General features: G+C 49.2%; 1 protein-coding gene across 2 annotated transcripts; it reads right to left on the bottom strand.

Annotated features, from left to right (window-relative positions):
* Positions 1–3,400: 3,400 nt before the first annotated feature.
* AMIGO1 (adhesion molecule with Ig like domain 1) lies at positions 3,401–8,778 on the bottom strand. 2 transcript variants are annotated; one of them, XM_060624783.3, is made up of 2 exons: positions 8,664–8,778; positions 3,401–8,200 (listed from the first exon to the last, which is right to left on the bottom strand). In XM_060624783.3, the coding sequence occupies exon 2, from the start codon at positions 8,133–8,135 to the stop codon at positions 6,654–6,656; it is 1,482 nt and encodes a 493-aa protein (XP_060480766.1). In that variant the 5' UTR covers positions 8,136–8,200; positions 8,664–8,778; the 3' UTR covers positions 3,401–6,653. The 2 variants fall into 2 exon arrangements, with proteins under 2 accessions (XP_060480766.1, XP_060480767.1); XM_060624784.3 differs by having other exon boundaries at positions 8,598–8,706.
* Between the last annotated feature and the right edge of the window lie 7,106 nt (positions 8,779–15,884).

The raw sequence follows: 15,884 nt of genomic DNA, 5'->3' as shown, positions 1-15,884 counted from the left end.
CTGGCAGCTTGTGTCGTCAGCCATCCCGAGAGCACACACACATTTCTTCCTTCTAGATGAAAGGTCAGCTCTCATCCACTCCTGTCAGGAAAGCCACCAAGCCCGGCAAAGCCAGCCCTAAGTGCTGCTAGTTTCAAGGCATGGGGCTGGTGTAAATCCAGAAATCAGTGCAGTTGTTCCCTCATCCAACCTGAAGTTCCTGGAACTGGTCTGTCTGAATCTCTCCTACCTAATTCTACACTTCTGAGGGAAAAGTGGAGCAGGCAAGCCAGGGAGGCAGGAGCAATAGTAAGGGACACAACACCGCCACCCTCTCTGGTTTGCCCTGTAGCCCCAGGCTGAGCAAGGCCCGCCTCAGGCCCTCAGGCCCGGCACTGGAGATGTAGAGCTGACACACGGCCCCTAGCTTGTTCGCAGGTTTTTTCTCTTTCCTCGTTACAGGCTCTTGGAGTAGGATCACAGTCCCCTCCTCAAAGGACTTTATTGGAATTAAAACACACACACACACACACACACACACACACACCCATGACAGCAGTTCTATTTAAATGTCAAATTAGGGGAAGGATACTTTCCATTCCATTTGAGAACTGCCAGCAGTCTGCTGGGAGTGCACAGAGAGAGGCAGGAACAACAGCAGTGCAGAGGCTCCAGTATTCAGTTTTTTATCTCAATTGTTTTTTTTCTATCCTGGGATCCAGCAGTGAGACACCAGTCAGGTGTTGTGGGCATAGCCTGAGCAGTTCTCACAAGCACAGGCACAGAGCAGATATAGGTGACATACAGGAGGACAGAGCCCCAGAACTGCCCTGGTGGGTGTTTTGAAGTAGACAGTCCCCAGCACTGGGCTAAGCTTAAAGCAGACCCAAATTACATCCAGTAAGAAGCCTTCCCCCTAGATATCCACCCAGAAGGCTTGGCTAGTCACCAATGTGTAGGGAATAAGAGTTCCAGTTTTTAATCTACCCGCTATTGTCAGAATTTCCCAGATGATTTTTTAACCTCTGCTAAAAGCAGATTAAATAGCTACTTCAGGCCATTCTGTGGTACCAGAGGATTCAGCTCTTTGTCCCACTGAGTATACATGAGGGGCCCCCAGCACCCGTCTCTTTAAAGCAGGTTGTGAGTTATCTCACCGGGCTCAGGACTGAGCTGGGCCTTTCTAGCTAGACCCCACCCAAAGCAAACTGGCCAAGTGAGGGACCAGTGGGAGGTGAGGGAAAAGCAGCACCTAGTTCTGTCCAGCTACAGTGCTTCCCTCTCCCTCCCCGTGTGCCTACTTGCGTACACACACACACACACACACGTGCATATACACACCCCTAACTTTGGGGCCAATGACTCTCACCTTATGCATGCCAGTGCTGTAGGGTGCCTGGAAGGCTCCCTGCAAGGCTCTGTGTCCTGGCTCACAGAAAAATGGTTCTCAGACTGTGGTTCCACGCCCTCTATGTGTGGGACAGTAACCACACTGACAGACTAGAAGGCCTCAGGGCAGATCTAAGTATCTTTGCCACTTGGTATTTCCTACCTGACAGCGTATAAGCCTGATGAAGGGGCTTGATGAAGCGGCTGCATTAGCCTTCCTCTCTCAAGCCCCAGGAAAGGACGCATCTGGCACAGGCTCACTGTAGCCAGACCAGAAAAGCCAACCTTCCTACTGCATAGGCCTGAGCCTTTTCTACATTGTGGATGAGGAAAGGAGCTTCACGGTGGCTTCCTGGGAGACACGGTAAGTGCTACAAGAACTACAACTGCAGAAGGGAAAGAGGTGAGAGGTCAAATGGAAAGGAGAGTAGGCTGGCCAACGCAACTGAACTTTCTACTTCTGTTCCACAAGGCAACTGTCCTGTTAGCCTCCACCACTCCGCCGAAATGCCACCTAAGAGGAGCTGAGTGCTACAAGACATGGTAGACAAAATCGCACGTCTTGGCCAGAATCTTAGTGAACTTCTTGTGGTTTGGGGATGGGGGTATGGAGCTGAGGTGCAGCCATGGCCTTGGGAGGTAGGAGAAGGGAGCACCACAACTTTGCAGGCTCAGAGACAGGGCTTGGCACAGGCCATGACAGAGGGGAGAACTCCCAGCAGTCTTCCCAGACCTGTTCTCTTTACCAGCGTCCCCTTCTTGGCCAACCTCAGCCACAGCAAAAGCTGCTTTGAAAAGATGAAAAAATGCTATTTAAATGTAGACTGTGGGGGCACTCTGGCATCAACATCTGCCATTGCGCTGACTGCCAGCCCTGATTTGTCTGATGTAGCTGGAGTGAGGTGTCTCCATCCCTTCACCACTTTGGTTGTTCCTCATGAAGAAAACAAGACAACTTTCCAGACAGCGGAGGGCTGCCCTCTGGCCAAGATTTTATCAATGTAGGAAATTAGGTAATGATTCAAATTCCTTTCTTTCTTCTTTATACCATCTCCTCTCCCCTTTTGGAATCTACCCGACAATCCCCTTCCAGAAGTACCCAGAGAGTACCCAAAGAATTTGCCTGTTCAGAGTTTAGTAGAATCCAGTAGAATCCAGTCCAGTAGAATCCTGATAGACTGTGTCTGTACCAAGAACCTGGGGGTTGCATTTCTCTGTTGTATGCAATGCCCAGGACACGCTAAACTATCTGTGAATATTAACTTGCCCATTCGATGAATATACTTTTAGCCGAACTTAGTTACCATTTACAGCATGCAAAAATACAGGTAATAATCAAAATACTGAAACTGAGCTGCTTTCCACCAATTCTTCTAATCTAGTCCAAGTGTTTTCCATCGCACGGTTAGTAGGCTTCATCCAGACTTTTAAGAAAACTCTGTGGGGAGGCAGCCCTCCTCCCCAGGGATCTAGGAAGACTTCATTATCTATAGGCTGTAGTCCCAGGTAAAGGAATTTCTAAACTCTCTCCTGCTGGTCAGTGGCATTTCTTTTGAGAATCCTATCAGGTTGGGAAACTATGGTCTGCTGGCCAAAATCAAGCCACTGCTGGGTTTTGTATGGTCTGTGAGCTAATAAGAGTTTTAACATTTTTAAATGGCTGAAAAAACTCAAAAGCCATGTTAAAATTATGTGAAATTCAAATTTCAATGTCTGTAAATAAATTTTTACTAGAACAGAGCCACAGTCATTAGTTTATGTACTGTCTATGGCTGCCTTCCTATCACAATGGCCCAACTAAGTAGTTGTAACACAGAGTGTATGGCCTGCAAAGCCTAACGTATTTACTATCTGGCTCTTTACAGAAGGAGTTTGTTGACCCTGGTCTATTTTCATGCCTGGATGTGGATTCTACCCTTGCCTTTATAATAGCATTTAAATACCTCTCCTTACTTAGGCCACATACTTCTGAGGTAGAGAAAGCCCCACCCACAGGCTGAAAAGATAAATAAAGCAGTCACAGACTATGCCAGAACAGAGACTCAAGCCAGGTTTAATGATCATAGTCTAGTGTCAGAGCCCAGAGGCTCCAAGGTCTGCCAGCCTGGATTGTACATAAGTGGGAGGGATAGGATCCCGGACTGGGAGGCCTGCTTGCTTTGCCAGCAGGACTACGAGGAAGTACAGAGGAAAGAACACACAGAAAATTGGTATCAGTCGGCTTTACTGTCCCCAGCTGAGTGTACTCTCTCCTGGCCCCTTCCTAGGAGCCCCATAAATACAAGCAAAGAAAAAAGATCACAAATAATCACATAGACAGATTGTAGAGCCCTGTCATATTCTGTCTCCAGGGACAGCTGCTTCCTGGGAGACATGTCTCGTTTATGGGTGCAGGGTGGGGGGAAGGGAGGAAGTGATTTCTCAGCCTTTTCTTACAACCAGACCTGGCAGTTTCCTACACAAGGTTCTAGTGAGCTCATATATACTGAATACCTAATCCCCCAAGTAGAAAGCTGCCTTTGGGTTCTATCAACTGAAACCATGGGAAGAGGCTAATCAGTTTAATCTCTTGGTGGGGCAGCTAGGCACATCTACCAGTGTTTCAAACAAGGGGCCTACCTAGTGGACACAGTAGGGATACAGGGCCTCATGAGGGGCCTTTTCCCAGTCCCTAAACTGGGTAGGACTTATGAAGAGAATGGCCCTCTTAGTCCTCAGGAACTCAGAATGCTCTAGAAGGCCAATTTCATTTGAGTTTTAAAGATTTTCAGAGCCCTAGGTGGTGCCTAGCGGGAAATTGCAGCATGGAGATGAAATTTTCCCAGGTTCCCTAATAAGTCAGAGGAGGGATGCCTGGTTCCTATAGCTCCATTAACAAAATCCCCAGAAGTCTCTGGAACATAACCAGACAAGTTTTCCTTCACGCGCCTGTCTTTCCGGGGCAGTTAACACAGGGAGAACAACTTCTAGCTGCTTGCTCCCCTGCCAGTTTCCTTCTGGGTCTGTCATTGACCTAGTTATACATTTATTTCTCACATACATGGACTTTCATCCAAGGAAGGTTTCGGAGGGGTCTGAAGACCCAGCTAGCTCCTCATGGGCCCTTCTCCCCAGGTGCCCTGACCTGTGGTTCTCCTAACCCCAGCCTTTGCAGAGAAGTTATTTGGTGCCAGGGAGATGTGGGTAAAGCTTCAGGGAGTTCAGAAATTAAAAGTACAAGAGTTGGTATTTGGGGAGCCTGGCGCAGTCACTGTCTCTCCTATGGGATACAAAAGCTGTGTGCATGAAGCTGTGAGCATAGGCGGAACCCACTCTGACAGGGGACGTTAGTGGGGACTGAAGAATCACTGTCCTGGTGGAAGTCAAGGTGCTGGTGTGCATGCGTACCTATAAGCGTGCATACCTAGGAGCATGCAAGTACTTGAGGGAAAGGCTGCACCTCTCCCAACAAACGAGGTTACTAATTAAAGGACGGACAGCAGTCTTGACATCCCAGGCACAGACAAGGGGAAGATGTTGCGTTCCGGTCCCCTTTCCCAATCCCAACAGGCAGCAGGAGTCAGGCCCTCCTAGCAAGCAGCCCTCACCCACAGGTCGATGACACCTCTTGGAACCTAAAAAGCAGGTCAGAAAGCTAGAAGATCTGGAGAACTTCCAATGGACAGGGAACTTGGTTGGGAGAAGGGAAGACACTGAAAAAGACCAACATCAGAGGACATTTTCACCTGTGCCCTGCTGGTCCCCTTGCCAAAGCTCAGAGCACCCATCTCCCAGGGCCTGCAGTATAGTCAAGGGGCGCAGTCATCTCCAGACCCAAAGTATTCTGCAGCCTTGGATGGAATGGAATGTTGGGCCTGTTCTTAAGTTCCTCTGGCCTGACCACCACAACTGCACAGACCTCTGGCTGAGAGGGATGGAGGTGGCAGAACTTTCCTTCTGAGAGTTCAGTGCCACTGTCTGTTACAAGGCTGCCTAGAACCTTGTGGAGAGGGGCAGAACTCTAAGCTGCACTCCGCCTTGCCATTCTGGGGCAGAATTCCAACCCCTCGGATAATGAAATCCCGTGCTTTGGCTCTGCAGCAGGGTGAGATCTAAGAGAGGCTGCTTTGTCAACACAGAGAAAATACATAACTGGTTCCCTCCATGCCCAAGCACAGTCTAGCCCAGCTGGGGCCAGACTTTCCAGGATTCCTCCCGTTGCAGAGCAGCGTATTAGGGAAAACTCAATCCCACCTGAACTTGCTAAGAAGCCTGAGAGAAGAGACGGCAAACACGAAATCAGGTACGTCCAGCTGGATGCTACATAATAGAGGCTGATTTACCCTCCTCCGCCTAGTGTGAGGCAGCCCCATATCCCACGTCTGTGGCAGGCACCCATGAAAGCTCTGCCTCCGGCAGCCCCCACCCTGGTCTGACACACAGGTGCTGGGAACCAAATGATAATCAAGGGTTTCACCAACCGGGGAATTAGCAAATCTGGAGCTTATCCCCCATCTACAAGTTTTGTGATGGCACGTATGCTGTGATGCAGGCCCCCTCCGTTCATGCTGTATCCCTCTGTGCCACTGGTTCCGGGACAAGGGACAGATACCACCTCTCACATTGTTGCCATATCTGACAGGCAACAGGCCAGGCTCCTGCAAAGATCCGTCCATCCAGGACTCATCGGGAAAGAGAGGCATTAGTGGGAAACCTCACAATAGCTTTGGGGAGCATTACTGATTGAGGCCTCAGCCTTTTCCTGACTCACTTTCCCAAAGGTTTCCAATTTCCCCAGCTGTGAAGTGTGACTTCCTGGCCAAAGAAGATACTACAGCTCTTCCCCAGTGTGGCTCCTATGGAAGATCCCCCCCAACCCCCAGCACACACAACACCGCAGGTGTGGGTGGGCAGAGATAGAAAAAAAAATTTTTTTCCCCCAAATGATTCTCTTTTAAGGAGCTAGGGATGACCTCAAAAAAGTTTCGGGAATCTGCTCTTCCCCCCGCCCCTACCTCATTCCCACCCAACTCAGACATGCTCCTCTTCCTCCACCACACTGAGAATTCCCGGGGCTTTGGGTAAGGGTGTAGCACTTGCCTAAGGATTTGACATATCCATATTTGAAAATCGTGGCAGCCACACCCTGGTTGAGGTCTATGCCAGCTATTGTACCCGTGACCAATTCTCTCACGGTCAGGGGGAACCCACTCCCTTGGGCAGCCAGCCCTCTCTTCCATCCCCTCATATCCTTCAGGGGTGCATTACCTCTCCTGGGGCAGAATCTCCCCACCAACCCATCCTGCTCACACCACAATGGGTGTATCAGAGAAGACCGAGCTGACCGATTCTGGATCCGACATCCTCCGCTGGCCCTTGCCTGTTGCCTCGGGCACTGGCAGGGTGTTGCCTGGCTTCAGCTTGCCATTTTGACCCTGCCCGGGGCCAGCAGGCTCCAGGAAAGCCACCCGCCGGTCAAAACCATCATCCTTGTCCCCACCGGCCATAGGATCGTGATTGGGTGTGGTACTAAGCATGGAAGAGCTGAGGCTGTCTCCTTGATGGCTTGATGGTTTCTCGACACCCCGGCACCAACATCGGCAAGGGGTTAGGTACAGGTATATGAGGACCAGGACCACACTGAGGATACAGCCCACTAGGGTGGTATAGGCTGTGTTGAGGGTGTCGTGGTGTCCGTGCAAGGTGAAATTATACACTTTCAACTCCACAGACAGTGTCTCGTTGAAAGCCTCCCCCATGGCGTAGCAGGTGTACACACCCCCATCCTCAACCTGCACCTGCTGGAAATGAAGACTGCCGTCCTTGGACACGGTCACTGTGCTGTTGGCCACCTCATCTAGCACCCGTTCATTGCTTGGCGTCACCCACACCTTGGTCATGCCCTGCTGCTTGGTGTCACACTTGATGGTCAAGGTGTCACCCAAGTGGGCTTCCCAGGCACGCTCCTTGTACTCGCTGCAGTTGAGGAAACTCAGGTTGAAGACATTGTGCAGCTTTTTGGAGCTCATACAGTACAGGTCCTCCTGAAAGTCCATCACGGAGCTCAGCTGCCGGTACTGCCAGTGCGAAAAGAGCTGGTAGAGCTCACAGTCACAGTGCAGGGGGTTGTTGTGCAGGTACAGCCCGTTCTTGACCCATGCCGGCAGCTTCTGCAGGTCGGGCAATGGCAAGTTCTTCAGCTTGTTGGAGGAGAGATCCAGGAGTGTTAGTTTGGGTAGCTTGGCTCCTTCCTTAACCAGCTCCAGAGGGAAGCGGGAAATCTGGTTCTGGCTCAAGTAGAGTTTCTGCAGCTGGGTCATGTCGTCGAAGGCGCAGCGGTCCACTGCCATAATATGGTTATTGTAGAGCAGCAGCACCTCCAGCGCTTGTAGTTCACTGAACAGGAACTCGTCCAGTGTACGGAGCTGGTTGGAGGAGAGGTCCAGGTAGCGCAGGTTGGGCACTGGGGAAAAGGCCTCCGAGGAGATGAAGTTCAGGTGGTTGTGGCTCAGCAGCAGGGACTGCAGGTGGATCAGGCGTGTGGGCGTCCACTCCGCCCGCAGGCGACTCAGGTTGTTGTGGCTGAGGTCTAACAGTGCGGTGTAGCTGGGTAAGGAGTGGGGCACGTTGGGCAGCTGCTGCTTGGAGCAACTGAGGATGTTGCTGGCGCACAGGCAGGCAGCAGGGCAGCTAACCACAGGACGGGCAGCCCTGGCCACCTCAAAGAGGAGCAGGAACAAGGACAGCAGCAGGAGCCAGAGGCCTCGCGGGTCACGCTGGGGTTGCATAGTGTCACTGGGAAGGGCGAGGAAGGCCACCAGCAAGATCTGGGAGGGAGTCACCCGGGCATGTTCTGGTGGGATAAGGAAGGAAGGCTCACTTTGACTACAGGCTTCAGAGAGACAGCCTGGGTTTGTGGTCATTAGTGCCTCTGAAGGGAAGGACCCTTCCTCCTCCCTCCCCCCCTCCTTCCCCTCCACCCCAACGCTGGGCTAGAAGAGAGAAAGAGATGCTGGGTAGTTCCCAAGTGCTGTGCAGGCAATGGGCTCAAAATACTGGGCAGAAGAGGAGGTGAGCACACGGGCCTACCGGGTTGGGGTCACAGGAGTGTAGGATGCGGGGTATGCCCGGGATTGTTAGGAGCTGTTGGTTTCACAGGGGTTGCAGCGGGTTTGACAGCAGGGTCAGCGGGGCCTCTGGGGAGGAGCCGAGGGAAGGTCAACAGGGCACCGGTTGGGTAGGGCGCCTACCGACAGGGCTGAGGGTTCCCGGGGCCTGTGGGGGCGGGCTCCCCCCGGGACCGCTGGTCACTGCACCTGCTCGGCAAGGACGTGTCTCAGCCCATGGCGGGTCCGGGAGCTCCGTCGCGGCCTCCCCCGGCGCCTCACCGGCCGGCCTGTCGCGGCGCCCGCCTTACGCAGGCGCCCGCGCCCGGCCACATCGCCTCCCGGGGACTCGCCGGGCTCCGCTCCGCCGCGCCGCCGCCTCGACCGCCGTGCCCGCCAGAGCCCACCGACCACGGCCGCCGCCTCCGGCTCCCGCGTGGAGCGGTGCGGGGACCTGGAGACGCCGCGATCCGAGCCGAGGGAGCGGCGTGGGGGCAGCGAGCACCGCGCGCGCGCCCGTCGCCGGAGCCTCGGGGCGCGTGCGCGCGGCGGGGGCGGGGCGCACGTGCGTGTGTTTGTGTCGGAGCCGGACAGGCGGCCGCGCGCCAGGTCGTTCTTTCTCGGAAGGGGGTCCGGGCGGGGACCTGAGGACGGAAACTGTCAGGAAGGGACCCTGGCCCCTAGCCCCTCTCTGACTTCCTCCACCTTCTTCCATTCTCTGCACAGCCCCCAAGCTTCTACCTACCGAAATCTCTCCTAGGGAAACTAGGTCTAGCTGGAATGAATCCGCGGCAACTGACTCCGGGGCAGGAAGCGTCACATGTCTTTTAATCCTACAAATTAAAGAAATCTGGCTGAGCGCCCGCCTGTCAGTGTTGGCGGGAAATTCATTAGTCACGTTCTGAGGTTCCCCATTTCTCTCTCTAGGGCTGTGAAGTCTCAATATTTGGGGGGGGGGGGAAGCTTTGGGGGGAAGAGCCTTGTTTTTGTGTTCGTTTCAGTCTTGGCTATTATTCCACGACCCTTGGGGTAACCACTGAAGGATACATTTCCACAGCCTGCAAGCCAGGGAGGTAAAGGAGTGGTGGTCTTTGGTGTATGTCCAGGCCCCGGGATCCCACTTTCCCAGGCTACCCATGAAGCGATCCCTACTGCACCCCTGACGGGCGCGCGCGCACACACACACACACACACACACACACACACAGATTTCATACAAGCCAGGAATAGGTTTCCACTTTTGGAACCTCCAAAACCTTTCCCCGCCTGGGGGGAAGTCGTTCATCCCTCAGGCCTGGCCACTTGCCCTCTTCTGAACCAGTACCAGCTCTTTCCCCTCCTCTTACGGAGCAATTCCAACATCGTTTCTCTGTGACCTAATCCTCAAGATAAAGCCGGGAGGGGGAGTGGGGACAGTGAGGAGGGTGGGGGGTCTTCTTTAGGATGGTCCCTGAAACACCAAGAAGCTGTTAACCAGTGTTTGGTGTTGGGGGTTGGGCATGGAGTGAGGGAGATGTCAGAAGAGCTTAAACCTTTTATAACTCGAGACTGTAGCTGTTTCTTGGGATGGTAGACCCTGAGGGAGAAATTACCTTTTTATTCTTTCTAGTTTCTTACAACAGCAGGAACGAGACTGAAATTAATGTCTCAATACATTAGCCTGCTAAGAGTTTTAAAAAGAAAGAATTTATATCTGTCACATATGTTTTAGGTTGAATTTAAGTGAACGTATTATCTCTTCAAGGGGTATTAGCATGTTAACCTTATGCATAGTGTGAAAGATCTTTCCCTGTTCATTTGAGACATCAGTGATAAGGTGGGGAGAGCATTCAGGGAGGAGGAAGTATTGAAATGACATTGCATCAGTACTCTATTACCGCTTAACAAATTACCCCAAAACTCAGTGGCTTACTACAACAATATGCATTTATTGTCTGTCATGGCTTCTGTTCATCAGAGATTCAGATACTGCTTGGCAGGCAATGATGGCATGCAGGTCTCCCATGCTGTTGCAATCATATGTCAGGTGGAGGTACAGTCACTGGAAGGCTTGACTGGGGCTAGAGAGTCAACTCCACAGAGGCTTGCTTACATGGCTCACCCTTGCAGCTGACTGATGGCAGGAGGCCTTGGCTCCTCTCCATAAAGGCCTCGCCACAAGACTGCTTGAGTGTCCTCACAGCATGGTAGTTGACTTCCTTTAAAGCTAGAGATCCAAGAGAGAGCAAGGCAGAAGTCACAATGACCTGGATCTCCAAGGTCACACCTGTTATCTCCACCTTGGTCACATGGACCAGGCTTGATTCAGTATGAAAGAAGACCACACAAAGGCATGGATACCAGAAGGAGAGGCTCATTGGGGGCCATCTTGGAAGCTATCACACACATCTTCTTTGAAATCACATCTATTTCTTAATTTTGAAAAATTTCAAACATACACAAAAGTAGGGAAAATAGTATAATGAACTCCCATATACCCATCATCCATATTCAGTAATTATCAAGGGAATTCCCTCATTTTATTTTGTATAAGTATCCCTGAGGAACACATACTCTTCCCACCCCATCCCCCATATCCTATACTAACTTTCCTTAGACCCCATGTTCCAGGTTCTTTCTTTCTCTCCCTTTTCCCCTTTATGCTTAAGGGATGGAGGAGAGACAGATACAAAGAAAGAGGGCCCCTTATGCTGGACACCAGTCTCAAGTGTGGGAGTCCGCAATTTGGAGAGGTCATCACAGATAGGGACCTCAGTCAATCCTTTTTTTTCCCCCCAGCTCATCCAGAAGTAACCATGCCATTTTCAAATTTTAATGTTCATATGGATAATCTGGGGATCTTGTTAACATACAATTTCTGAATCAAGAGGCCTAGGGTGGAGAACCTGAGAGTCTGTATTTCTAACAAACTAATAAGGTGATGCAGACCCTGCTAGTTCACAGACCACACTTTGAGTAGCAAGGGTCTAGAGCTGTGCTGTCCAAATCGGTAGCCACTAGCTACATGTGGTCATTTAAATTAATTAAAATTAAATAACATGGTAAATTGCCTCTTCAGTTTTGATACCACATGTGGCTAGCTAACCCTATTGAACAAAATCATGGAAAGTTCCACTGGATGGCACTGGCATGGGGAATTGACTGATGCTAACTCTCTCACAGCTGCTTTCTAGACCAGAATAACTATTAATTCACAACAAAAAGGAGACCTTGGTAGGATAAACAGGTTATTTATAGTGGGTATTTATATCCTCTTGCTGGAATGGATCAACCTAGTGTTCCTAAATACAATTTTGAAGGTTGTTTGGTCAGCTCAGCATTTGAGCAAAAGAGGTTGGATATGTCTACCAGCTTATGAGACTAGATAAATTAGTTTTCTCTATTCTAGAAGTATTTTTTTTTTCTTTTCTCAATAGCTAGTATTGGCCATCAGAATCAGAACTGGAGAAGACTGGAGGAAGACACCCTATTAAGAAGCTATGTTTGACTCTGCTTTAAAGACTCCATGGGACTGGCCACCCTTCTTTAGGACAATGTGGTCTAATTTTCTGGACACACTTAGGTGTTCCTTTCTGTGATTCCATTAAAAATTTTTTTTCGTTAACGTTTATTCATTTTTGAGAGACAGAGAGTGAATGGGGGAGGGGTAGAGAGAGAAAGAGAGAGAGAGGGAGACACAGAGTCCAAAACAGGCTCCAGACTCTGAGCTGCCAGCACAGAGTTCAACGTGGGGCTCAAACCCACGGACTGTGAGATCATGACCTGAGCCAAAGTCAGATGCTTGGATGCTTAACTGACTGAGCCACACAGGCGCCCCTCTGTGATTCCATTTCACATCGTGCATATGTCCTTATAGAACTTTTCACCTACTGTTTTGTCTGTTTACATGTCTGCTTCCCCATTAGTTTGTAAGCTCCTTGAGAGCAGGGATTTGCCTTAGGTCTGGCCAGTAGTAGGCACTCAAAATATGTTTGTTGAATTAATTAATTAATAATTGCATTAAATTTGCACATTTATTATATGTTAGTCTCAATGCTTTGTGTAGAAGTAAGGATAAGCATAAGGTTTGGGCTTGGACAAGTCGCAGCTATATACTGGCTGTGTGACTTTGGGTATTTTGCTTTCTTCTACCAAATCTCATTCCATTATCTGTGAAATGGGAATAATAATAGCACTTGAGCCTACTTCATTGGGTTATTTTGGGGATCAAATGAGCTAACGTTTGTGAAAGGTCTTTATCATTTATAAGTGTTATCTTTTTTTTTTTTAACGTTTATTATTTTTGAGACACAGAGGGAGACAGAGCATGAATGGGGGAGGGTCAGAGAGAGAGGGAGACACAGAATCTGAAACAGGCTCCAGGCTCTGAGCGGTCAGCACAGAGCCCAACGTGGGGCTTGAACTCATGGACCGCGAGATCATGTCCTGAGCCGAAGTCGGACGCTTAACCGACTGAGCCATCCAGGCGCCCCATAAGTGTTATCTTTTTAAAAACTCCTAGTTTTCTCCATAAGGGTTAGGAGATCCTTTGGTCTTGCTGTCAACATGTGTGTAGATTACCTTGCCCAATTACCTGCCTGTTCCCATGTTCTAGGGTATTGCCTGTTTAGAGCATTCATTCAGATTTACAAGATCTCCTTCTCTATTTATCTTTTATAATTTATAAATATTTACAAATTTTAAATAATTCAAATAAAAAAAGTTTTTAATTTTAAATATTCTTATATAGTTTTTTATTTTTATTAAAAAAATTTTTTTTAGCATTTATTCATTTTTGAGAGCGAGAGACACAGAGCATGAGCAGGGGAGGGGCAGAGAGAGAGGGAGACACAGAATCGGAAGCAGGCTCCAGGCTCCGAACTGTCTGCACAGAGCCCGATGTGGGGCTCGAACTCATGGAGTGAGAGATCATGACCTGAGCCAAAGTCGGATGCTCAACCGACTGAGCCACCTAGGTGTCCCTAAACATTCTTATATTTTGTGGCAAACCCCAGTATGTAACTAATATCAGCACCATTTTTGTAGTTCCTGGAGTATCTCCAAAAAGAGGAGGCTCTAAAATGAAGCTATTTCTGGGAAGGGTGGCAATAAGATTAGTCCTTTGTTAAGTATTGCTTAAAGGGCTAAAATTTAAGCCTTAGCATTGGGTTGAGCTCTAGCAGGTCACCCATGTTACCATTTTTGGTTTGTCCCTGAAGGTCCTTAGCTTGGAGACTTCCTGTTGCCACCCCTCTCTCCCCCCTCCATAAGCTATCACTCATTTCACTGACCCTTTTGACCTTTTAGCTTGCCCTGTAGCAGGCCCACCCATTATTTACTGCCCAGGAGGCAAACATTTCCTCTTTTTGGGGATTCAAGTGACATCTGACTCTCCCTTTTTTTCCTACTCCTTACCCATTTCTACCTCAACCCTGTCCACTTCCTCAGAAGTTCCACTTGATCTAGAGAAACTGCCAAGATATGGATGTTAGCCATGGGCAGAGAAGGAATGACTGGTAGAGGGGTGCCATAGACACCTGTCAGTGTCCAGGGCTTTTCAGGTTTGTCAAATAGATCTGAGGGCACCTTCTTCAATTTACAGCTCGTGCTCTTGGTCAGGGTTCTTCTCCTGTAGGGGAGCAATCACTCCTGATGGCTAAATCATGAACAACTTTCTTGACTTTTGACACTCACATATGGATGTCTCAAAATAGCCCAGCACTGAGTCATCAGGTAAATGTGTCTTTGAAATATTGCTGACAAATAAATTCATGGTACAAAATGTTATTTCAGACTTTAGGGGTGGGGTTCTATGACCACAATCACCCTGCAGCTGAGCAGACATCCCAGAGATTGGAAGAGTTTGTTCCCAAGCACTATTATAAAGAAGGCTTCTCTGGAGCTCCCGCCATGTGAACCTGGATAACCAGGAAGTCCTGCAAAAGGAGTTTAGCCTTTTTTCATTAAGAAGTTTTGTCATCAGTCTGGAAATATTTTCTCATCCTGTACATGCGGCCCTCTCTTTTGACTTCTAAAGGATTTATATCTGAAATTAAATTCTAACTCATGTGAGACTTATCAGTAATTCTTATCTATGAATCCTTGATTAGTTTGTATTATATCTGGGAAGTTAATATGCTTGTTTAGGAAGTCCGTGCTTTTATGATTTGGGGGAGGATTAGGGTTAAACTGAATGTTAAACTTTCCGTTAAGGATTTTTCTCCCTTATCTAAGCCCATTGGACTAACTCTTTGAGTTAATCTTTCTCTTCTAATGATGCTTTTTGAGTCCTTAGCTATTCATTTATGTCTGAAGTTTCTGCTTTTCAACCACTTATACTGTTCTTAGCTGATTCTAAGGCTAATCATAATGTTAGCCTGTCTGACCCTTACCCATAATGACAGAAGTTTAGACTACTGTCAAAGGGGCTGGAAGCTACCTTAGAAGTCAAGTTCACAAGCTGGTTCACAGCAGAGCTGAGTTAACCTGAAGAGGGAGAGTGGCCTTGCGGTTAAGAGCGTAGTCTCTGGAGCCAGGCTTCTTGAGGTAATATTCTAGCTCTGCCACTCACTGTGTGACTTGAGCTATTACGTAACCTGTAAAATGGGCACAATCAGAAGACCTGCCTAATGGGGTTGTGGGGATTCAATGAGTTCATGTACCTAACAGATCCTCTAACGTGCAGTAGATGCTCTACAAATGTGAGGAGGTAGGAGTGGGTTACATCTTTCATTCTTGTTCAGGGTTCTTTTCGATGCATCATAACACTTCCAGGGATAATACAAAGCAGACAGAACTGGGGGGGGTGGGGCAGAATCTGAATTTGTGGCCTATGTTCTCCAAGGGTTTCAGGCCCAGACTTTGGGCCTAGCAGAATTATAAGCGTTAATGAGTGGAGGGGCTAGGATTGGAAAGCCATGGTAGAGGCTGAAGTTGCTGAGGAGAGCCCAGGGTCAGGAATAGAGCAGTCAGTTCCTATTCTTTTTTTTTTTTAAATTTTTTTTAACGTTTATTTATTTTTGAGACAGAGAGAGACAGAGCATGAACGGGGGAGGGGCAGAGAGAGAGGGAGACACAGAATCGGAAGCAGGCTCCAGGCTCTGAGCCATCAGCCCAGAGCCTGAAGCGGGGCTCGAACTCATGGACCGCGAGATCATGACCTGAGCTGAAGTCAGACGCTTAACCGACTGCACCACCCAGGCGCCCCAGTTCCTATTCTTTCTGTGAGGGCACACACCAGACCACCAGGAAGGGCAAGCTCCAGCTCCCCAGAACAGGCAGCAGCGCCTTTAAAACCCCGGGGCAAAGGAGCTCCTCCTGCACTCATTTAGGGTCAAACCATAGCTGGAGTATCAAGTTCAGCTCTGGACAGCTCATTTACAGTCTGGAGCACAGCCAGGGGTAGCTGATGGATGTTACCACAGTCCAGTAATCATATCATAATGCATTCTC

This window comes from Panthera onca, chromosome C1 (assembly GCF_046562875.1).
Source record: "Panthera onca isolate mPanOnc1 chromosome C1, mPanOnc1 haplotype 2, whole genome shotgun sequence".
Classification (NCBI taxonomy): Eukaryota; Metazoa; Chordata; class Mammalia; order Carnivora; family Felidae; genus Panthera; species Panthera onca.
The sequence above is the reverse complement of the archived record's forward strand: the minus strand, read 5'-3'. Positions and strand labels throughout refer to the sequence as shown.

Bases quoted from the DNA above. Each gene is read 5' to 3' on its own strand.
- AMIGO1 (XM_060624783.3), bottom strand. From the start codon at position 8,135: ATGCAACCCCAGCGTGACCCGCGAGGCCTCTGGCTCCTGCTGCTGTCC.